At 43.7% G+C, this 25,347-nt stretch overlaps 1 protein-coding gene across 2 annotated transcripts in view; it reads right to left on the reverse strand.

Moving 5' to 3' along the window:
- Window positions 1–25,347, reverse strand: part of LTN1 (listerin E3 ubiquitin protein ligase 1) — a 386,602-nt gene that overhangs the window by 27,366 nt on the left and 333,889 nt on the right. For both annotated transcript variants that reach the window (XM_078658380.1, XM_078658379.1), the window contains 2 exons: window positions 11,487–11,707; window positions 2,477–2,671 (listed from right to left, as the gene is read on the reverse strand). In XM_078658380.1, coding sequence (XP_078514506.1) covers window positions 2,477–2,671; window positions 11,487–11,707 — 416 coding nt within the window. The remainder of the gene's footprint in view (window positions 1–2,476; window positions 2,672–11,486; window positions 11,708–25,347) is intronic.

The raw sequence follows: 25,347 nt of genomic DNA on the forward strand, positions 1-25,347 counted from the left end.
GAGCGGTCTTTTTTGGGGCCTTCTCAGGATGGTACCCTGAGGAATGAGTCTGAGGAGATTCTCTATTGAGGTCTCCTGGACTTTGAGGGCAACACCTCATCGCAGTAACTGGAGAAAATAAATAACCTCCTTTCTGGCCTTAACCATATTAACAGCCTCTGTTCACGACCTTTCAAAAGTCACTTGAAAAAGTAACATACCTTGTAGCCTTTGGTCTGTGAGTGTGAGGAACCGAGCAGAGCCACCTCTTGGAACAAGAAGTGCAGGCTCCAAACAGAATTCTTCCGTTCTTTCCCTTGTTAGACCTTCTTTAAAGAAAGTATTTGAAGATAAAGAATGTATTTGAAGATATCCATAGTAGAAATGCCAAATTAAGTGAAAAAAACACAGAATCTGAGCAGAGCTCAGAGGAGACTCCCTTAGCACAACGTGCGGTAGAAAATCTGAGGGACTGAGGCTCCTCCCAGGAAGGTTCTAGAGGGAGGTCGGAGCTGATTGGCTGACTAGGAGAGTTTGGTCCTTTTTACATAAGGACTAAGAAAGGCTACTAAGGCGAGGCCCTTAGGCCCATTTTCTCTATGTATGTCTATAGGACATTACTTTTTTATGTACCGGAGGCTCCCGTCTCGACGACGGGGAATGATTCAGGCATGTGAATCCATGAAAGACACCCCTAATACTGGATAACGTATAATCCCTTTCCTGCGGGTGTGTCAGGCGCCAATGGTCAGTTAGGCCGTGATCCTGCAGGACATCCCACAGAAAAGCCCACTCTTGAGCATTAGATCTGTCTGGGGGACCCGAGCAGTCCATGTAGGGGTTAAGCACCAAATTCCAATCCCCACCAATGACCACTTTAACATTGCCAAATTCCGCCAGAACTGTGGAGTAGGGTGTTCTGTTCCAGTTGGAGGAGTAAACGTATCCTGCCACTGATATTCTGTCCAGCGTTTTCAGTTTTGAAAAAACATAACAACCTTGTGTGTCCGTCCCTGTCTTCTGAATGGTGTGAGGAAGGGGTTTATATATGAAAATGGCTACCCCTTACTTCTTCGTGGACGAGGAGGGTTCCAATGGGGCGATTGTCAAGTGGAGGTACCCAAGGTAGATGCTGCTAACGACTATTCCCACCCAGTCTCTTTGCAAATTCTCAGATTCCAGGGACGAAATGTGCGTTTCCTGAAGTAGGGCTATGTCAGGAGACTTTGAGGCAAGATAAGTGAATACCTTCTTACGAGTATGAACAATGACATTGAGTGAGACAAGATGGAGATGTTTTGACTGCGATATGGAACCCATAGCGCATGGAATAAATTCAGAAATATAGATGATGTGAGATGGAAGGTGAGTCAGATCACCGAACAAAAAGCCTGAAAGAGAGACGGTAGCAATGAACCCTCAAAAAAAGTAACCGGTAGTATTGTGGACAAGTGGCAACACTTTAGGCAAAGTGAGTAAAAGGCTAGGGTAGTGCTGGTCGGCTAGATTGCAATGAAGTCCGTGAGAACTTTGGGGGGGAACTCCGCATGCAATTTTTATATTATGTTTGGCCCTGCCTCCTCACCAACTCATAGAAGCAGTTAAGCAGAAAACTAGTCATGGGAGAGGCATGTATAACATGGCTTCACCTACTTGAGCCTCATCACTCAAAGTTAATTGAATATTGAGGGATATACATGGTGTCTATCCGGATACCCTAACCATCTACTTACCATTTCTCCCCTCCAACACATTATATAAAAATAAATTCAAATATGTGGTGCCCTGCCAAGTTCGCACACTATACACGATTGCATTGCCTCTTCTCCCAAGAATAAGCTGTCCCACATGGAGAGCAGAGAGCTGGCACTATCAGTGAATCAGCCTTTTGCTGTCAGCACGGGTCTGCAGAGATACTAATGGTTTCCACACTTATCATCTACATAATGATGGACAACTGTGAGTGTTTGTCTCAAGAACTGGTTTATCGTCAGGTCTTTAAGGCCTAAACTCTGCAAAAAAAAATCTGTACATTAGACAGGAAACTTTGGCTTAGTATATAAAGAAGCATTTTCTGATCTCATGTAATCTTTGATCCGTTTGAGCCATTGTTTTACAGGAATCTGCACTATTTTCAAGCACATGACAATATATTACAAATTATGTAAGTCGCTACTAATTTGGGTTATGATCCATCCGCTTATTTAATGATTCAAGAGACTTCTGCATTAGGTCTACGAATTCCACCTTTCTGTAAAGTGATAGGTGTCACATAGGCAATAGTAGTGCTTATAATTCTAGTATGTATCAACATTCCTTTAAGACGTATCTGTGTACAAAAGGCCTTATCAATCTATGTGGCAGCGAAGCAAAAACATAACTGCAAATTCAATAAATAAAGAGCGTATCTACACACTAGGCCTCAGACATCAAAAGTAGCAAGTAATATGCAAGTATACAAATGTTAGTTATTTTTCCTGTCACTGTAAAAACATACCTGATGCATAAGATATGTGCTTAACTGCAGCATCCAATTGCGCCACTGCTGAACAGCCACTCCAACTCGCTTTCCACTCTCGATTGTAATTGAACCTAATGGGTAGTTTTGTGGAAGCTGTATTATCAGCTCAATAAATATATCATCAACAGTGTAAGTAGCTATCACTTCTCTTGCAGCAGGTCTGGCTTTCACCTAAAAGAAGAAAAACATGTATAATTCTGACTTTGCAATTACACTTGTGCTGATTTCAAGGTCAGCAGAGTTTAAGTACAGAAATAGGCTCACACAACTGAAGAGCGGCATATGTATGGTGGGTTATTGCAAGATAGACGTGTTTTACAGGTAAAGCACCGGTCGGCCTCATTACTAATTTATTTCATTGTAAATGCTGTGGTTATATTATCAATGACATCATAGACGATGTCATGAGGGTTGTAATATGTGGGGTAATAAGCAGTGCATGGCGAGGGTGCGAGTTATGGTTACCTTAGGGCACGAGTTATAGTTACTTGACCTGAAAATTACTGGAGAATTTCACTCGATTAGTTTGGTTAAAAAGTTATGGGGTCCCTGAAATTCTAACCTAACTAGAACGTTGTTTTAACCTTTGTTTTTTTCAGCGAATTTGTAACTTTTTTTTAACGTAAAGTAATATTTTATTATCTTTTGTAAAAACAAACCCCCATGTGCAGCAGGGGTTTGGCTGCAGCATAATCCCATCTCGACACCCAAACCCCTCCTTTGCATCCAACCCCGTATCATCTTTCTCCAAAAATCACCAATAGTGTAATGTATATTTCATTAAACCACGTCAGTGACTCTTTCAGGTTACATAGTGTTCATCAATACATTTTGCGGTGAAGAATGCGTAAATAGTCAGACACATTTAAAAAAAATATATATATATAGTTGGCCCCCAGGGACCCTCAGGATTCAAGGGGACTTAATCCCCCAACTTACAACGCGCCAGGGGGCGTGTTTGCACAGTGGTTCAGGGAGGGGGCAGGCCTGATATTACAAGTGTGCAAACACACCCCCTGGCGTGTTGTAAATTGGGGGATTAAGTCCCCTCGAATCCTGAGGGTCCCTGGGGGCCAAGTAGCCCTCCAGTAAGAACCACAGAGCTGCGTTGCAGAGAGGTGGTCCGAGGCCACACCCCTTGTTACACCACTCTGCAAACACAGCTTCTGGTGCACTGCTAGTGGAGCGATGAGGTCCTTGTGTCCTGAGGACCTCAGGACAAAAGTGGACTTCATCCTCCGAGCAGTAGTGCGCCAGAAGCCGAATTTGCAGAGTGGTGTAAAAAGGGGCGTGCCCTCGGAACACCTCTCTGCAATGCAGCTCTGTGGCACTTACTGGAGGTACCTGATGGGCTACTTCTACTTGGCCACCAGGGACCTTCAGGATTCAAGAGGACTTAATAGGGATGTTCTAGTTAAAAATTAGTATTTAAAAAAACTTAGAAATTCTCTGAAAAAAACATAGGATTGAGGCACATTATAATTAGAAATTTTCGTTTAAAAAAACCATTGAAATTCACTGAAAAAAACATTGGTTTCAGGGACGTTACAGTTAGAAATTAGCATTTAAAAAACCTTACAAATTCACTGAAAAAAACCATATGTTTTAGGGACATTATAGTTAGTTGGACATTTCACTTGTACAAAACCTTAGAAATTCCGCTGTTATAGTTAGTTCAGCTAACTATAACTCGGGTCCCTGCGATGCCCTGCTGATAATGTGACATATTACATCATTCATGACATAATCAGTGAAATCACTGATAACATCACTGATGACATCTCAAATGACATCATTGATGATATCACTGACATCATCCATGTGAACATCTGATGCACCTGCTCACACTCTAATATAACCTTTGATACACCGACTGTAAAATACAGACCACTATTTTCGAAACCATCGACACACCAATACCAGTTACTACATACGCACTCACTGATTCCCCGGTCTACACACACATCCACTCATTCACCCATACAATCACTCATACATGCAGTCACTCCTCAATACAACACTATCATATGCACTCATACACCTATACAGACACTCACACACCACCACTCATCCAGAGTTACTCACACACCTAGTCAGTCATCCAAAGAATCAATCACACTTCTATTTACTGATCTATACAGTTATACACACAACACATCACTTATTCAAACAGAAACAAATGCATACTTACTCTCTTACACAATCACTGATACAAGTACACACTCCTCCATGCAGCCACTCTCACAATCACTGACTCTCTGGTTTAGTCATTTATATATTCCAACTCTCACATACACTGCCTTTTACATATGTAGTTACTTGGACATGTACCACTGAGACATCCATTCACTCACCAACACACCCATACACACACTCACCCACTCATACAGATGTTTCTACATGCACTCCTGAACCCATACACCCTGTGAATCAACCACTCAAACATCTAAGCACAGTCACACACCTCCCACCCACCCACCCACAAACACACTCAGGCACCCATACAAACACTCAGGCAACCAATCGATAACCCACATAGACACTCATGCAGCTACTGACCAACCCATGCAGCAGCTTATACAACAACAGAAAGACTGATAGACATTCACAGTTTAGTCACTAACCCATGCATTCAGTAAGACACATATTATCACTCACTTGAACAGTCAGTCACACACCTACTAAATCATACATCCAGACACTTATACACCAACTCATTCTTCAATACACCTCGGAATACATATTTAAAATTTAAAGAAACTCACAGTCACTGGATTATGTCATCAGTGATGTCATTTGAGATGTCATCAGTGATGTCACTGACCATGTCATGAATGATGTAATATTTGACGTCATCAGCAGTGCATTGCGGGGCACGAGTTATGGTTAGCTGAACTAAATATAACGGCGGAATTTCTATGGTTTTGTACGAGTGAAATGTCCAACTAACTATAATGTCCCTGAAACCTATGTTTTTTTCAGTGAATTTGTACGTTTTTTTAAATGCCAATTTCTAACTATAACGTGCCTGAAATCTTTGGGTTTTTTCAGTGAATATATATATATATATATATATATATATATATATATATATATATATCTCAGAATTGACCTTTTACAATTTTTCAGCCCCAAAAATACAATCATAAAAACAACCACAAGAACAGCCTTATAAATAAAAGGCTAACATAGTAATAGCTCCTAAAGGGAGTTGCACTCCCAACTGTAGGTCAAAAGCTCCAGCTTGGCATTTCTTTTTTAAAACTATGGTAAGTTTACTGGGGTCATAGTTTGATTGACCCAGGAGACTTACCATTTTTTTCCATAATGTTGCTAATATCTAATTAGCCCTCGCAGGGCATTATGGGGCACTCCTTGAAGGAGCAGTGATTATTAAAGGAGCGGCTACAGCCGTTTATTTATTATTAACATTTTTGCTTTTTTTTTTTTTTTAAACTATTTTCTAGGTGTCCCGGTGCCCATGGGGCACCCACACATTTATTTTTCTTTGAGGCCGTTGGGGGAGCCTCAGGAACGCACTGCCTTGCTGCTCCCTGCTCCAACAGGAGCTGAGCAATTTTTCTTTAATTAAGTGGTGTGGCCCAGTGCCTATCCGGGGGACGCCACACCAGTGGGGTGGGGGAGGCCCAGGGTTCCGCAGCCCCACTAACTCCCCTGCTTGCACTCATTGCAGGTGCAGCAGGAGCTGGCATCGGTCCCATCTTGCAGAGTAGTTTTCTTTGCTTCCACGGGGTGGCAGCAATTCACTATATTTTCCTGCTTGAAAGCATGGACAGGGATGTATTTTGTCCTCCCACACAGCGGGAGCAGCTTTCTGAGTGCGAGCAGGGATATAGACAGTGTGGGATGGGAACCCCAGGACACCATTACTGGACCGGACCCAGTATAAATATATTAACCAGTGGTAGTCCCCACTGGGTAGTTATAGATTGGTTTGTGTTTCCATAGGAAATGCCTGTTTTGTGTTTCTGATAACTTTGGCACAGTTTGAAGACTCTCCACAAAAAGTTCCGAAAAAGTGCTACTTTGTGACTAGTTTGAGCATGGAACATTGTGGGATGATGCGTAAAGCGGGTGCCAAGAAAAAAGGGAGGCCCCAAAACGCATTTACCCAATAAAGTTTTCCATAGGAACTTTAGATACAGATACAGGCCAAATTTAGCAGAAAGCTAGATCTTGGTCCAGAAAGTGTGCTTTCTGTGCTTTGGTGTAAATCCGTTCAGTAGTTTTGGGAAAATGAAGGTTCAAAAAAATGTTTACATATATATCACGACGTAGAGCCATCAGATCTTACCCTGAGATCTGATTGACAGCCACCACCTCAAACAAGTGGTGGTGGCAGCCACCTTAAAACTTGGGATTGAGCCCAAAGTCCTAAAAAAATGAAAAAAGAAACAGACATAGGGGGCAGGTTAGGGATCCCCTGATTCCCTAGGCCTGGTGGCGGGGTCCCAGTAGGTGTGTTTTTTTTTATTTCGGCTGCAAATTTGTGGAGGACCAGCAAACCCATGCATTTTTCATTTTATTTTACAGTGCTGGCTCCAGCGCCTTTAAACCTTCCCCCTGTCGGTGGGCCTAGGTCAAGGGTGAAGCATGGGTTATGTTTTAGGGGTAGGGGGTGCACAGCCCCTCTCCCCAAGCCTTTACAAGGCCTGGGGACCCCATCCCACATGGCTGACATCTCAAAGGGGAGGGGGGCACGCAGCTCGCTCTGCGCCGCCTCCACAAGGCCCCAGGGTCCCATCCCTCAGGACTGACATTTCGTGGTAGAGGATAGGTGCTGTATGGCTCCCATCCTGGGCCAGAGAGCCCCGGGAGCCCATGACCCAAGACTGATAACTTAATTAAAGGGGAAGGAGGGGTCGTGGGGCCCCCCTCCCTGATCCATACAATGGCCTTGGGACCCCATACCCACGGGCTGGCTCAGTAAAGGTGTCCCGGGACCGCCAACGGCCAGGACACTGTATGTTTACCAGTCCGCAGGCAAGGAAAATTTAAAATTCTCCCACCGGGCGAGAGCAGCTTTGAGCTCACACCCAGTGGGAGAACAAAGCATTTGTCAGCCTGCGCTCTCTGGCAGGGAAGTGCTTTGATTGCTCCCACCCCATGGGAGCAAAAGAAAACTGCGCCCACGGGGCTGGAGCAATGCCGGCACCCGCTGCACCTGCAATGCTTTTTTTTTTTTTAAATAAGGGCAAGGCTAGTTGTGGCATCTGGCAATCATGCCCTAAGTAACTATACCTCACCATGCTCTGCTAATTACTGCACATATATATATATATCACTCATGATGTCTTCTATGACATCATTGATAATATCACTGCAACATTTGCAATGAAAGTATTGATGAGAAAACTTTGCATGACAGGGGTGGGGGTTATAGTTACCTTAGGGCAAGAGTTATAGTTACTTGAGATAACTATAAGTGATGACTTTCTGTGGTTTTTAAAGTTTAAAACATTAGGCTGTTACTGAACAGTCCACCTAACTATACCGTTACCTTTGTGTTTTCCAGTGAATATATGTATATATCTATAGATATAGATATATATATATACATATACACACACACACACCTACCCCAACCCCTCCCCACCCCCGCCACACACATGTTCTAAGTAGAGATTAAGGTAACCTATTACAACTATTGGGGATGTGTGATTTAAAATGCTACAAGTTTTTGCAACATTCTTTTTATTCTATGAAAGGACTATGGAGACTATGATAATAATTACCATTATGGTGATACAAACGGTTTATGTACTGATTGTACATAACAAATAACTTTTTATCATAAAACACTAAGGGGCCGATTATGATGGCGGATTTCCCGCATCCACCGGGCCGTCGGAAGCCACCGCCGGCCCGGAGGATGCGGGAAATCCGCCGGGGAGCCCTGCAAGACCCACCGCCATATTAGGATGGCTGGTGGGTCTTCCTATCTGTCCGCCACCTTTCCGCCGCGGGCGGATTGCGCCCGCGGTGGAAAAGCATTAACATGGCTGGCGGTGTCTATCAGACACCGCCAGCCATATTAGGATGACAGCGGAAAGATGCCTTTACACGGCGGCATTTCCGCCGTGTAAAGGCATACGGATTTGTGTTTGGGGGCCCATTGCGGGCCCCCAGGGGTGAAGGGGGGTGGGGGGTGCACATGGGGGGTACCTATGGTACCCCCCTGCATTTGCCTGCACAAAGCGGCAGGCACCGCGAGGTGCCTGCCGCTTTGTGCATGCAAATGCACAACTTACTTTTTTAACATTGCGGCGGGTGCTGCTTCAAGCAGCACCCGTCGCAATGATAAAAATACAGGATGTGACCGCCAGGGTGGCGGTCACATCCTAATTAGCACGGAGGGACCGCCGCTGCCCCTGCGGACGGTCCCTCCTCCTCTAGGGTGGCGGACGGACGCAAGTCCGTCCGCCATCCTAATGAGCCCTTAAGAGCTGTGTGTGCCTACTATTTTACGCGTCCCACGTGAGGGTTCACACACTGCAAATAAGTGTTTCTCTGCCAGCATTGTCTGATTCAAAACACCCTGAATCAAGAGGAATGTAACTCATCATATGGAAGAGCGAGAAACACCTGCCTGTTCTCCTTTTCTCAGGAGTGAGTGTGACTCATATTACCCCTTGGGGCTAAGGAGATCTAATCAGGTGTGCCCACCCACTGCAAAACAGACAAAACTATTTGATGGTATAATTACCCTAGCAAAAATAAGCAAGGTATTCATTCATATTTATATTGAGCATGAAACTAGAATATGGTCAGGCTGGTTCATTCAAGTTTCACTAATCAGAAAGCAATACAGATCATCTCAAATGCAATATCCAACATTGACAGGCCAAACATGTGCTCCTATACAGGCCATAGTGCACAAACCAATTAAAACACTGATTATCAAGTTGGTAAAAGCTTCAAGAACAGTGTTTTAAAGGGTGTGTCCTTTACCCTCTATTGTGCTTGAACCCACCTCACCTTTATTCAATGGTGTTCTGTCACTGCTTTAGCAGCTCTCTCTTCAGAGCTCAGGGTCTGATTCAAGAAGGTAAACGTACACTTTTTTTCGGTATTCACAAACAAACAAATTAATAGAAAGTTTATGACTGGTGACACGGCGCAGTCAGGGCAGAGAACTGCACATAAAAAGATAGGACTGGTCTATCTTTTTATGTAATGAGCTCTCCGTCCAGACCGCAGTCGTAAACTTACAATGAAATCAAAGTTTGTGAATATCGAAAAAGAGAAAACTTACACAAACGTGTAAGTTTAATTTTGTAAATCCGGCCCTCAGATGAACTTTATTATACAATATCAACATTTTAGCAACTTCTGATCTGAAAAAGTTAATGTAAAAAAATTACAGAAATATAAACAATACAAAAACAATGTAGGAAGAGGATGGCAGAAATCAGAAAACTCAAATTATAAAGTAAATCAGCGCCCTCCCCTTGCAGTGTAAAATAGGTGTAGTGATAGTCACAGATAAAAGTGGGAAGAGAGTACCCATACCAACTTAACAATCAAACTCTAATTAGGTTTCAAGATATTTCTGAGAGAAACTCTGCTTAAATCGTGTAAGATGTGGCCCAAGAAGCAGTCAATTTACCCTTAGAAATGCATATGATATTTAATCAATATTAACAATTTTTACATTCAAAAGACAACAATAAAACTCCTTAATTGATTTAGAAAAATAAAGAAACTTTGATAAGGATCAAAAATTTCAAAATCGTGTAAGGGGAAACAGATATTATTTTTTTATGCAAAAAGTTGAAAGTAAAACACAGAGCATCAGGAGGTCTCACCAAAGCTTTTAACCTTGGGACGTAAGTCTACTTTTAGGAGCTTAAAGAATGCCAGAGGGACAAGGTCCAAAGCTGGCTCCAGAAAACATCTGTCATTAAAGTCTTGCTGAAACTCTGAGCAGTACAAAGCTGTATTCTCTAGCAGCTGAGGTCGCTTCACTGCTGGGGTTGGTTTGCAGTCTCACCCAAATTCAAAGATTTACCTTAGGATTTGATACATTTTTCATTTCAACACCGATCTATAACGTCACTTTAACAGTATCTTTCAGTGATTTTTTTTTTAAGTAATCTAAGATCTTAACATAATAATTAACTATAAGGCCACTTTAACCTTTGTTTTATTCAGTAAATTTCAGCTTTTGTTAACACAGGAGAAGATCGTATTACCACACCTTACAACTTCATCACTTTAACCTTTGTTGTTTTTGGTGACCATACATGTATAAACATGTTATAAACACTACTTTCCGTACAAGATGCATTTTAAACGTTGATGTGTTGTAAAGTACAGTGTGATAATACATTTATTAAGGTAATTGTAATGTGACTGCGCAATGTAACCTACCATGTTCAAAAGATCTGCGTTGTTACAACTGATATTCAACATACATATTGTTTTTCTGAAATCTACATGTCAGGTAAAGCTATATGTTATAATGTGCTCTTTATCTTTGTCACTTATGTTTCTTTCCCTTTAAATCCTTATGTACTTTTAATCCTGGCAGCTGCCACACTGTTAGTTAGGATTCCAATTAGAATTGGAATCTCTTTTCATTCTGCTCTTGGACCTGGACTGACCAGTACTGTGCCTTATTCATTAAAACCTTTCTTCCTCATTTTGGTCTTTATGATTCTTAATTATTTGGAAACTTTACACTTTACTGAGAAGTTCTTTATTGTGTATTTTAGATAACAATCTGACCACAGTAAACATACCCTCTGCCAACCCCAGCATGTTTTTGTAATCAATCAATTTCGGATCAGCTTATTTCCCTTTTGTCTTCATTAGGACAAACATAGACATTGAAAATACCCTGAACACAATGTAAATAATATACACTACTTTCAGAGACACAACTTTAGCCAAGTAACTTAAAATTCCAAAACTTGAACAATTGTTTGTATGTAACGAATACCACCTTCTTAGGAGTACTTACCGGCATGCCATCAAAATGTTTGGTACTTGTTTGAACTGATGCTATTTCTTCTGCAGAAAGGACACCACTGACGTATTTGGTTGTAAACTTATCAGCAATACTGAAGATTCTTTTTTCACAACCATTCCACCACAACCTGACCATAGCTGGTAAATCTTTTAACGTAATGCGATATACAGAACAAGCCAAGTGGGGAATCTCGGATGACAGTAATGCTACACCTGTGGAGTAAATGAAAAATATGCTGTTAATTAAACATCTAAAACGGTTTGGAGGCTATATAGAACTCCTAGTACTTCAAGTGATATTATTCACATCTTACATCCATGTGATGTTACTAAATCTGCCTTTAATTTGATCTGCTAAACTCAGGACAGCAGGTTTTCCACCAAGTCAAATTACTGTGGCCTCCAAGAAGGAACCTGTACTAACCCGCTCTCACCTTCCTATTTCTGACTGATGCCACCACTTCACAATGCAACTTTTTACCTCAGCCATATATCACTTCTTCTGCTGTCTTGGGTTTGATATCCTCCCTCCTGAAGACCACTTCCTGGGAAGTGTGTTATCTGGCTACCACAGGATGCACCATTCTGCCCTCTCTAAGATGGCAGAACCCCTCTCTCGGCGTCCTGAACTTCCTAGCCCAACCTAGAGGTGTGGCTACCAGGGGGGTTTAATGCCTGTGGAAAACTGGTTTGACACCAGGTTTCCCCTCAACAATGAGGCTGCACCTCTCCCAAGTGTTTCCCATTTGCCCTTCAAGGGTGGCTTCAACTTTGAAGCTCACGTTTTGGGCCAACACCTGTGTGGCTTCCCGCAAAAGGGAGGTAACACCTCCCTCCAGTGCACTCCACTACTGTCTCCTTTCCTGAGAGTTGTTAACACGTCTCCACAGGAGGGCAGAAAGCTGTCTCAGGTTCAAGGTCCATGTGCAGCCATTAAGGGCACAGAAGATTTAAGGCAACATAGCAGCAACTTTGCAAAAGTTGCACCCTATAACTTGTTACATTAATTTTGACTTGAGAACCAAGTCAGGCTTAATGTAGGCAGTTGTTTGATACCTTGGAGTATGAACTTTGGATGCCCCATTCAGGCGTTAGCAGAGCTGAGGGGTCAGTGTGTAACCCGCACACTCGCTCAAGTGGTGGGCAAGTCTTTCCACAGTCAAAACAACAGTTTTTTGCTTTTACCGTTATAACATGTCAAATACATGTTCTGCCCATAAAATATGCTGCACCCTGTCTTGGGGGTTGATATGCCTGTCATAGGGGTGACTTACACATATTTCAGGGGGAAAGTAGGCTTTGATATGGCCTTTTGTTTAACACAAACTTTATTGAATACTACGGATATATCTGATGTAATCATATCTTTGGTATACATTTTTGTTATGACATATAGTGTACATCCATATCAGGTTACATAGATGTATTGCTGATTATACAGTCCTAGTAATGTACATTTTTATATTCACACTTGCAACATGATCATAGCCCAGTTACAAGGTAGCAAACAATAGTAGTTTGCTTAGTGTCATATTTCTTAGTACCCAAAACCCGCCTCCCAACATATACCCACCCCCTGAACAACCATTCAACACAGAAAACTATTGCTGCTGTGGTTGAATTACACCTAGCCGGGTGTATAGTACCATGTAATAATCATGCCCGATAGCACAGGGAAGGACAAGGGAAAGGAGAAAGGAGAAGGAGGAGGGGAGGGGGAAGGTGGGAGGGGAAGGGGGAAGGTGGGAGGGGAAGGGGGAGGATGGGGGGAAAGGGGGAGCAGGGGAGGAGGAAAAAAACACTTGCAATGGTCCAAGTCATTATATAAGTAAGAATCAAAGAACCTTATCACAATCTTCCTGCGCACTCTGAGAGCCCCCTGACATCTCTTCCGTTTCTACCTTAAACATCTCTATCATGTGTGCCCATTCCAGGGATATTGGACGTTTTCATGGCCTTTAATTGGTAAAGTCGGGTTAGCAGTTAGAAACCGCCCTTCCAGTCTGCAATGGCAGACTGGGAGACTTGTTTTACTTTCGTCACCCATAGGGGGGCACAACTAGTGCTGCAATCCCTGGCAGGACTTTATAACTTACAGGCCCTGGGTACCATATATTAGGGTCTTACAGGTAAGTTAGCCTATGCCAAAGGGGTATAGCCAATGTAACATACACATTTTGTGGCCAGGGCAGTAGCACTGAAGTCTGGTTAGCATGTCTCTGTGAACTCTCAGAGTTGGAAAACCAGCAGCATCAGTCGAAAAATGTAGGGGTGACCCCACCAAGAAAAAGCATTTCCTTCCAACTCTTCATACTTTGTGTTGCACACAGTTTGACCAAAGGTGGTGATTGAGGGGCGTATGGACCCCATCTGAATGAGGGTGGTGCAGGCATAAGACTCAACCAGGTGTCAAAGTGCTGTAGGATGTGGAAGCACTGGTGGATTGGTCTGTCCTCTATAATATATAAAGTTATTTTTGTATGTCATCAGCTAAAAAGTAGAGCTGAAGGCCGAAATGGAGGCCCATGAGATGACTGATGCACATCTACTATGGGTAAGAAGGAGCATTCTTCTGGAACCAATAAGACAACAGGGCTGAAAGAAAGGAAAATGCTACTTACCAGAATTCATCTGTTCTTGGCATGTGGAGCTGTAGATTCGTATACTTTTGCATAGATCGCCATCGGGTGTTGGGCTCGGATTTTTGCACTTTGTTATTGTAGAAATTTTTGTAGTCACAATATAGGTGACTCCTCCTTTTGTTAGTAGTGCGCATGGGCATCAACTCCATCTCCAGATTGTTTTCGCCATTAAGTGTGATGATGGAGTTAGTAAGAAATAGAAAAAGATGTCCATGTGTAATGTATCTAAGTAAGATAGTACTGCCACACATACAAATCTACTACTCCACGTGCCAAGAACAGATGCATACTCTTGAGTAGCATTTTCTGTGCGAGGCATATGAGCTGTAGATCGTATACTTTTGCATAGACTATATAGCAGTTCTGTTTTAGCGGTGGTTACCTGTATGTGTTGCAGTCATTTGAGAAAGTGTTCTTAGTATAGCCTGGCCCACACTAGCTTGTTGTTTTGCCTGCACATCTACACAGTAGTGTTTTGTGAAAGTGTGCGGTGTTGACCATGTTATGGCTTTGCAAACGCCATCCATGGGGATGTTTCCTAAGAATGCCATGGATGCCCCTAGCTTGTGTGTGGAATGCGCTCTAGGGGAAATGGATAATGTACGCTTTGCTTTTTGGTAGCATATTTGGATGCATTTAACAATCCGCCTGGCAATTCCAGCTTTTGATATAGGATTGCCCTTATGTGGTGGTGAGAAAGCTACAAAAAGTTGTTTAGTTTTTGTCCTTTCAATGTAGTAGAGAATAGCTCTTTTGACGTCAAGTGTATGAAGAGCCCGTTCTGCTACCGAGTCTGGTTGAGGAAAGAAGACTGGAAGCTTAACAGACTGGTTAAGGTGAAAAGCTGAAACTACTTTAGGTAAGAATTTAGGGTTTGTCCTAAGAACCACTTTGTTGAAATGTATTTGCAAAAATTGTTCTTGTATGGTTAATGCCTGGAGTTCACTCACTCTTCTAAGCGATGTGATCGCCACAAGGAAAGCTACTTTCCATGTGAGGAACTGTAACTCACATGTATGTGAGATGTTTAGATTCCATACTCGAGAGGGTGGAACTCTGGGAGGAATTATCCTTTTAAGGCCTTCCATGAATGATTTGATGGCAGGTACCCTAAACAATGACAAGTGTTGTCTGTTTTGTAGGTAAGCTGCTATAGCAGCAAGATGTTATCGTATGGATGTGTATGCTAGATTACATCTTTGTAGATGCAGGACATAACAAATATTGTTTTGAATTTAAGCATCTAGTGAATTGATTGTGTTGTTATTGCAGTAAACCACACATCTTTTCCAGTTAGCTGCATAGCATGCTCTAGTGGTAGGACATTTAGCCTCTTTAATGATGTTCATGCAGTCTGGTGGGAGATTGAGGTAAACAAACTCTAAGTCTTCAGGAGCCAGATTGCTAGGTTCAGTTGAGCTGGATCTGGACGTCTTATCTCTCAATGGTTCTGTGTGAGAAGCTCTGGGGAAAGGTGCACCTTTTGGTGTGAAACTACTGAGAGTTCCAGCAGTGTTGTGAACCATGGCTGTCGGCCCATGTTGGAGCAACCAGGATCATTGTGAGAGACTGTTGTTTGAGCCTGCCACCAGTAACGGGCGGGAGAGGCAGAAAAGCGTACACAAATCTGCCTGACCAGTTCATCCATATCACATTGTCTTTGGACAGTGGGTGTGGATACCTGGAGGTGAAGCTTTGGCATTTTGTGTTTAAATGTGTGACAAACAGATTTATGTTTGGGTGGCCCCACATTTGAAAAAAACGGATGAAGAACTTGCGGATGAAGTTCCCATTTGTAAATCTGCTGTTGTTGACGACTGAGAAGTCTCCCAATCTGATTGTGTATCCCTGGTAGATGCTCTGCTAAGAGGTAAATTTTTTGAGGAATGGCCCGTCTCCATATGCTTTGTGCTAGGCGTGAAAGCTGCAGAGAGTGTCCCCCCCTGTTTTTGTACATAGTACAGTGCTGTCATGTTGTCCGTCTGAACGAGGACAGCTTTGCCTACGAGGTGCATCTGAAATGATTTTAGAGCGAGACATATGGCCAGTAACTCCAGGTGATACATGTGGAGGAGTTTCTGTTGAGGGGTCCACATACCCTGAATGGTATGGTTTAAGAGATGAGCTCCCCAGTCGGTGAGCGATGCGTCCGCTGTTAACACTGTTTGTGGAACCAAGTCTAAGAACGGCCGCCCTTTGGAAAGATGTTGTGTGTTCCACCATTGGAGAGCGCGATATGCGCGGCTGTCCACCAACACCAGATCTGTAAGTTGACCTTGAGCTTGGTTCCACTGTTGTGCTAGACATTCCTGTAATGGACGCATCTGGAGTCTTGCATAAGGGACAATTAAGGTGCAAGAGGCCATCATCCCGACTAGCTGCATGAACACTGGAGCTGGTAGTGAGTGTTGTGGTTGAAAGTTGTTATGAGGGTGAACAATGTTAATGACAAATTTTTCTTCCCGCATGGAATCACAACGCGGTCGTTACCACGACCGTGTAGTGATTCCGCATACCATTACTCCGCAAGTCAGAACAACGACTTGTGAGGGGGGGGGGGGAGGGGGGGGGTTGGATTTAAAATCCAACACCTTCCCTAGTGTCTGCACAGACTGGAGTTGTAATAGTAAATTATACTATTCCAACATCCAGCGTCCCCCCTCCGCAAGTCGTTGTTCCGACTTGCGGAGTAATGGTATGCGGAATCACAACGCGGTCGTGATAACAACCGCTTTGTGATTCCATGCGGGAAGAAAGACTGCGGGACAAAGAGGTATATTCGTTATGAGAGCTTGCATACTGACTATCCTGGCCGGATTGGGATATGCAAGGGCTTTGAAAGGGTCTATTGTTGCACCTGGATACTGTTGGGTGTGGCACGGTTGTAGATGTGACTTGGTGAGGTTTATTGTGAATCCTAAGTTGTGCACCAGCTGGATTGTGTTGTGTGTTTGTTGTAAACAATCGCTGAGTGACTTGACTTTTATGAGCAAGTCGTCTAGGTAAGGAAACACATGGATGTGGTGTCTTCTTAAGTGGGCTGCTATGGAAGGACTTTCAACTGGTAATGTTGACCGTCCAATACGAACCGTAGGTATTTCCTGTGAGCAGGGTGAATAGGAATGTGGAAGTAGGCGTCCTTGAGATCTAGAGTGGCAAGGAATCGCCATGTTGGAGCAGTGGGAGGACCTGTTTGAGAGTGACCATGTGGAAGTGGTCAGATTGTATGTACAGGTTTAACGGTCTGAGGTCTAATATTGGCCTGAGAGTGCCGTCCTTTTTTGGAATGAGGAAATAAAGGGAGTGAACCCCTCTACCTTAATGATGTAGGGGAACCGGTTCTATTGCATGCTTTTGCAAGAGAGAGAGAACCTCCTGCTTTAGAAGCGTGAGATGTTCTGTGGACATTGGACGTTGTCTGTGAGGTATGTGGGGGGGGGGGGTAGAAGTGAGTTCCAGGCAGTAACCATACTGGATAATTTGTCTCACCAACCTGTCTGTGGTGATGGAATTCCAGACAGGTAGGAACTGTGATAGTCTTCCCCCGACCGGAGTGGAATAATATGGGGGAGTGGAGGAAAGTCACTGTTTTATGGTAGGGGAGTTAAGGGTGTTAGAACCACGTCCTCTCTCTCTGTTGTTATTGCCTCTGTAAGTCCCTCTAAAATATCCTTTGTTAGGGGAAGTTTGAGTGGGGCTTTTATAGGTGGAAGAGGTGCTTTCTGTGCCAATGGTTTTGGAGGCGCCCCTATAAGAGGAATGATGAAAGGAACCTCTACTAGTTGTTGCCTGTAGAGCCCCCATAGACATGGCTGCTTCTGTGTCCTTTTTCATCTTTTCTAAAGATGTGTCCACAGTAGGTCCAAACAAAGTGTTCCTGTACAAAGGTTGATTGAGGATGGTAGACTGCACCTCCTGCTTAAAACCAGATATGCGTAACTACGCCTGTCTGCGTAGTAACACACTTGCATTAATTGTGCAAGATGCTGTATTCGCTGCATCAAGGGCACATTTAATAGAGGTATTGGTGATCAACTTTCCCTCTTGTATGAGATCATTAACCTTGGATTTATATTGGTCTGGAAGATGTTGCATGAGCTTTTCAAGCTCATCATAATGAGCCCTGCCATACCTTGCAAGGAAAGCTTATGAATTAGCAATACGCCAAAATTGTGCTGCCAGTGACACAACCCTTTTCACGGGTGCGTCCAATAATTTAGACTCTTTGTCTGGCGGAGGGGCATCACCTGTGGTTTGGGAATTTGCCAGTTTACGGGCATTTGCAACTACTAGTGAATCCAGAGGGAGTTGACCCTTAATGTAAGCTGGATCACTTGGAGATAATTTATAATTCTTTTCAGTTCTAGGATTGAGCACTCTAGCCCTGACAGGATCTTTAAAAACTTCAGGGGCATGTTTAATCATCCCTTTTAGCATAGGGAGAGTCTTTGTTGATTTTTGAGGTTGCGAGAAGGTGTCTAATAAAAAGTCTTCCTCTAAAGGGTCTGAGCGGAGTTGCACCCCATGATTTTGTGCAGCTCTATTTATTAGTTGTGCAAACTCTATGTTGTCATCTGTAGGGGATGGCCTAGAGGGATATACATCTGGCTCAGGTACATCTGGGACATTATAATCATCCCAAGAGTCATGAGGTGGGATACTGTAGGTGTCATCATCAGTATCATCACTATCATGTGGTGGGTATATGTCCTGATCCTCATCCCCACCCTTTATATCTTCATCATCATCTTGCGGTGCAGGTAAAAGAGGAGGAACTGGAGATTGTGCTGGAGAGAGTATTATGTTTGGAAGCTTTGGAGGTTGGAGAGAAAGGCGTCATAGGTGAAGTCTTTTTTCTTCAAGGGTATCTAAGGTGTCTCCGAGGTGTACAATTTCCTCTTTTTAGGTGGTGTAGAAGTGACCTGACTGGTAACAGGGTCGGTATGGAGTGCTTTTTGTTTAGGATCCGGTGGATCTGGATAAAACAGTTGTTTTGATCCACTATCTTGTTTGGCAGCGAGGACTTAGGCTCCAAGTAGTGCTTTGGTTTGTCATCTTTAACTTTAGGAGGGGTCTTAGTCTCCTACTTAGGTGGAGTTTTCGACTCCGAAATTTTCTTTGGCTCCGAAGCCTTGGGTTGACTATGTTTCGGTGCCGAAGAGTCTGGCGTTGACGGAACCCTTGGATTTTGCTTCAGTGCCGAAGAGTCTGGTGTCGACGGTGCCTTGGGTTTCTGTTTCGGTGTCGAAGATGGCTGGCTCGATCACTAGCTGCCTGAAGGCTTTGTGGACTTCGGAGCCGGGCCTGAGGTAGGGCTACTGAAGTATTGTCACGGTGTCGACCTAGACATGAAGGTGAAGGTGTTACCGGAGCCTTGTATTTTTTTGGTACTAAACACAACAATTGCCAGTGCTGGGGGATTTCTTTAGAACAAACTATTCAACCTTATGGCGTGTATCACAAAAGACATACACACCTGCTTTAGGAATTGCAGTGATTATTTATTTCTTTTGTTATCTGATTTTTAGATCTGCATCATTTTTTGATTTTATGCATGGGAACAACAAACTCTTTCTATATACATTTATATACAAACAAAACTAAATAAACAAGTGATTCGGTATGTACAATGAATAAACAACTTCCATACAACTCATTCATGGCCTTCCATTCATACAAAACATACACTCTGGTCCCAGTGTCAAATAAAATGTTAAATTCAACCAATGTACAGTCTATTCTTGATCTTTAAGTTAAATTTTAACTTTTCAGACAAAAAAGGAAAAACAAAACAATTTCTTTCTCGTGTTCCCCTAAGGGGTTCCTTTAAAGTAGACTCTAGATGTTGACCTGGGGCCTGGTCGGTCGACGCGTTTCGAGCCCTGTAATTGTCAGGGTTCTCTTCAGGACCAAACATTTACTGCAAGGGAAAGGAACAAACTAATGAATGTGGATTCTAAGGGTTCAACACCTAATGAGCACCAAATCCTATCTCAGCCTACCTCTAATGTGGGTCATAACTCCAACACGGTGTTCCGTGATGCAGAAAAGAGGAAAGGCTAGAACAAGTTGAAAGAGAGGCAATTAGTGCACTACATTTATACTTGCACATTCAACTAATTGGGGTGGCATGGTGGGGTGAGCCTACCTGTTCTGTGTGTTTTCAGTTCGGCAGGTTGAATCTGCAAAAGGGCAGAATGGGGAAGACGTAAGTGTTGGCTGTTTGGCAGATAAAGCTTTTGGCTGTGTCGGCGAAATGCCGTGGGCGTTGGCTTACCCGTTGCGGAGTGTAACTCCGCGTTGCTAAGGTAGTCGGCTCTCGCTCCAGTCCAAGACTGTGAAGTCGGTAGTGTTATGTAGTCAATACATGCCCTGGAAGACAACAATTGGAGACGTATGAGCGAGCTGTTTGTCTCTCGCACTTCTCTCATATGCAACGGCGGCCGCGGGGAGGCGGTGGGTCTCGTGGAGGTAGATCTTACCATTAGTTTGAATGCCGTGTAGAGTATGTGCCGCGCTGGTTCTCACTCCTTCCTCTTTGGACTGTGGACGCTGAATGTGACTCCTACCAACGAAACGCGCTGTGGGAGTGGCTTAAAACGTGAGGATTCTGGGACCTGTAGTCCGCAACGAATTTTAGGAGATATTTACGTGCTTGGTCTATAAATTTCTGACAGTTCGTTAAGTCCATTCACTGCTGCATCATATTTCATTATGAGCATCGCTTCTCTCTGGTTTAGTCTTGACTCAATATTCCCACCTCTTGGGTCATTTTCGATTTTGGAGATTACAGTCCATTTTATCCTGGCTTTGTCATGTTTCATGGTAATCCAGTGGTTGACCAAGGGTGCATTCGCTACTTCCCTCCGTATCCTCGACTTATGTTGGGTAATGCGGTGCCTGATCTCTTGAGTGGTTTTACCTATATACAGCTTCGGGCATGGGCATATTATTGCGTACACAACATTTTTCGTCTTACAATTTGTAAACGTCTCATGTTTCCAATTAATGTTATTAAAAGAAAACACTGACTCTTCAATTGTCTCCTCACAACAGGTACATGATCCACATTTGTGGTGTCCATTGATTGGTGGAAAGCCGAACAAACTTCTCAATGTCGGGACTTTCTCGCTGGGTAAGGCGGCTCTGACAATGTAATTAGCCACACTTTTTTCTTTCTTATGTGCAAACAGCGGTAATGTTTTCAAGTCTTCATGTAGTCCTTTTATCAGGTGCCAGTTCGATGTAATTAGTTTCTTCAGTTGATTTGATGCCGGGCAAAATGTAGACACGCAGACTATCCGTTTCTGTTCCTTTTTGGGCCTTTTCTGTAGGAGGGATTCACGGGGCGTCCACCAAGCTCTCTTCAAAGAGTTTTTTAATAGTTTGTTGGGGTAACCTCGTTGGAGGAGTCTGTCTTTCAGTTGGTGAGCATGTTCGAAATAATCCTCTTTGCGTGAACAATTCCGTCGTACTCTAAGGAATTGGCCGAAGGGTAAATTCTGCCTCAGGCCGCGTGGATGATTACTAGAATAGAGTAGTGCTTTATTCCTATCGGTCGCCTTACGGAAAAGTGTGGTTGCTAGTCCTCCATCTAATGGTTCTACTTTAACATCCAAAAATGTAATTGATCTACTAGATGAAGTGCAACTAAACTTAATGTCGTTGCTTCGTGCATTCAACCAGTTCACAAATTCATTTAGGCTCTCGGGGCTACCAGTCCAGATGAGGAATACATCATCGATGTATCTCATATAGTGGGAGATTTGCTCTTTAAACGGGTTGTCATTATAAATGAATTTTTGTTCATACAACCCCATGTACAATACCGCTAGCTCAGGGGCAAAAGGACACCCCATAGCTACTCCTTTAACCTGTAAGAAGAATTCTGAGTCAAATGTAAAGAAGTTTTTTTGTAGGGCCATTGTCGCCAATTCGACTAGGAACTCCGTTGGTACTTGAAAAGGTCTTTCCCGTTGGTCCAGGAAAAATGTTAATGTCTCTATGGCTTGGTCTTGAGGAATTTGTGTGTACAACGAAACAACATCTAATGTCACAATTAGTTGTTGGTTTTGGTCAAATTGTACATTCTCAATTCTTTGAAGGAAAGCGGTTGTATCCTTCAGGTGAGCTGGCACTAATTCAATGAATGGTTTTAAAAAATAGTCTATGTACTTAGCTATTGGCTCAAAAAGGGATTCGCATCCAGATACTATTGGACGTCCGGGCGGATTGCTTTCGTCTTTGTGTATTTTTGGGAGAGCGTAAAATACTGCAATTCTGGGGGTTTTATTTTGTAAAAAAACCAATTCCTTTGGTCCGACAAAACCTTGTTCGTGTCCTTTTTGTATGATTGGAAATAGTTGGTTCTGGAATTCAATCGTAGGATTTTTCGTGATGCGTCTGTAACAGGTGGTATCGTTTAGTTGTCGGTGGACTTCCGTTTTGTATTTATTGACATCCCAGATCACCACTGCACCCCCCTTATCCGCTTGCTTTATGACCACTGATCTGTCATTTTTTAAAGCTAGTAAAGCATCTTTTTCTGTTTTTGGTAAATTGTATTTCACGTAGCTTCTTTTTTTCTCAAACATAGAAATTCCTGATAGAATTGTGCGCTCAAAAGTAATAACTTCTTTAGGTATTTTTGACCCTGCAGGGCAGAACGTGGATTTATTCTTTAAACCTGACACTTCTAGTTGATGTTCCTCAATGATGTCCGAAAAAAATGTTTTTAGTCTGATTTTGCGACAGAATTCTAGAACCTCTAGTTTCATTCTGACAAAATCTGTGGGTCTAGATGGAACAAAGGCTAAACCTTTGGTGAGAATCGATGTTTCCGCTTCTGTTAGACTTTTTTCGGATAAATTAAATATTGGGGGAAGATTTAATTCTTGTAGAAACGGGATCGTGTCCTCATTTCCCATGGTTGTACTGGGCGTGTACGACCTCTCCCCCTCTGTGGGTCCTGGCCTAAAAAAGAATTCTGATTCTGTTGTTGTCTTTGTTGTTGTTCTGATGGGTTATTTTGTCTATTCTGATATGATCTGTTTGAGCTATTTGCTTCACTCCCTGAGGAGGATGTATCAGAAAATGAAATGAACTTGCGACGGGATCGTCCTTGATTATCCTGTAGGAATCTCCTTGATTCTGAGTTACTATAAAAATCTTTCCTTAGGTACGGATAGACGGACTCCAGGGAAAAATTATTCTTATCTAATTCAAATTTGTTGCTTTTTTGAGCTACTGTAAAGTCTTTGAACTCTGCAACTTCTTTTTCAACTTTTTCAAGAAGTGCTTTGGAGTCGGTGATCAATTGATTGTCCTGAATTTCTTTCTCCAATATTGCAATTTCTTCCAATTCCTTGACAGATATTCTATGCGCTGTTTCTATCGTAAGGACCATCAAGTCCCTGCTGCACTTAGTTTCTATGCCGCTAAATCCTTTTTTATACTCCGGATCTTCCGTGAATACTACTGGGATATTGCGGATTCGGAGGCCGGCAGGGATGGTTCCAGCTCTTAAATTTTGAAGAAGAAAATGTCCGTGGAGATCAGTCCTGATTTGTTTCTTACGCAGTCGGAGTAATTTTTCAGACTCGTTTTGGGTATTAGCCGCTTGGCTGAGAATGGCCGATGCAAATGGCGGTGGATCCCTTAGTAAGTTTTTTATATGTTCCTCTGTGAAAGCTACTGTGTCCTGTTCAGACATACCGCAACTGAACACACGTGCTTGAGGTGGGGCAGTGGCGTTGATGTCAGTACTCACGCTCTGTTGACCTTGAGTAATTGTCTGACCGTCTGAGTCCGATTCCTCAGCTTCGGAGACATCGAGCACGGCGATCACGTATGGTTTTCTTGGACCTGAAGGAAGCACAGGCCTGGCAGTGTTGACTCTCATGTTCTGGAGAGAGGCAAAGGTTCCAGACCTCGTGAAGATCTGTGTGTGCGAATTTAGCACCACACTCAATCAATCAATCAATCATTTGTAGAGCGCACTACTCACTCATGAGGGTCTAAAGGCGCTGAGGGGGAGAGGTGCTTCTACTGCTCGAACAGCCAGGTCTAGAGGAGTCTCCTGAAGGTCAGCAGGTCCTGGGTCTGTCGCAGGTGGATGGGGAGGGTGTTCCAGGTCTTAGCGGCGAGGTGGGAGAAGGATCTGCCGCCAGCGGTCGTTTTGTGGATGCGTGGAATGGTGGCGAGGGCGAGGTCAGCGGAGCGAAGCTGGCAGTACGGGGGTGTAGAAGGTGAGTCGTTTGTTTAGGTATGCCGGGCCAGCGTTGTGGAGTGCTTTGTGAGCGTGGGTGAGGAGCTTGAAGGTGATCCTCTTGTTGATGGGGAACCAGTGCAGTTTTCTCAGGTGTGCTGTGATGTGGCTGTGGCGAGGGATGTCGAGGATGAGGCGTGCCGAGGCGTTCTGTATGCGTTGTAGTCTTTTCTGGAGTTTGGCCGTGGTTCCCGCATAAAGGGCGTTGCCGTAGTCCAGTCTGCTGCTGACGAGGGCCTGGGTGACCGTCCGTCTTGTCCCGGTGGGGATCCATCTGTAGATCTTTCGAAGCGTTTGGAGGGTGTTGAAGCAGGAGGCGGAGATGGCATTGACTTGCTGGGTCATTGATAACGTTGAGTCCAGGATGAACCCGAGTTTGCGTGCGTGGTCGGTGGGTGTCGGTGCAGCTGCCAGTGTGGTCGGCCACCAGGAGTCGTCCCAGGCAGAGGGGCTGGAGCCGAGGATGAGGAACTCCTTCTTGTCCGAGTTCAGTTACAGGCGATTGTGCTTCACCCATTCGGCGACTGCCTTCATTCCTTTGTGGAGGTTGGTTTTGGCGGTGGCAGGGTCCTTGGTGAGGGAGAGGATCAACTGGGTGTCGTCGGCTATGAGACGATGGTGATGTCGTGTGATCAGATGATGTTGGCAAGCGGTGCCATGTAGATGTTGAAAAGGGTCGGGCTGAGGGAGGATCCTTGGGGTACGCCGCAGGTGATCTTGGTGGCTTCGGAGCGGAATAGACGGAGGTAGACTCTCTGGGTTCTGCTGGTGAGGAAGGAGGTGACCCAGTCCAGGGCTTTGTCGTGGATCCCTGCGTCGTGGAGGGGTGCAGGTAGGGTGTGGTGACAGACTGTGTCGAAGGCGGCCGAGAGATCCAGGAGGATGAGGGCCTTGCATTTTTTTTAATGGAGTCCTTTCCATATGCTGATTTTCATGGCGACGAT

Source organism: Lissotriton helveticus, chromosome 8 (genome assembly GCF_964261635.1).
Source record: "Lissotriton helveticus chromosome 8, aLisHel1.1, whole genome shotgun sequence".
Lineage (NCBI taxonomy): Eukaryota > Metazoa > Chordata > Amphibia > Caudata > Salamandridae > Lissotriton > Lissotriton helveticus.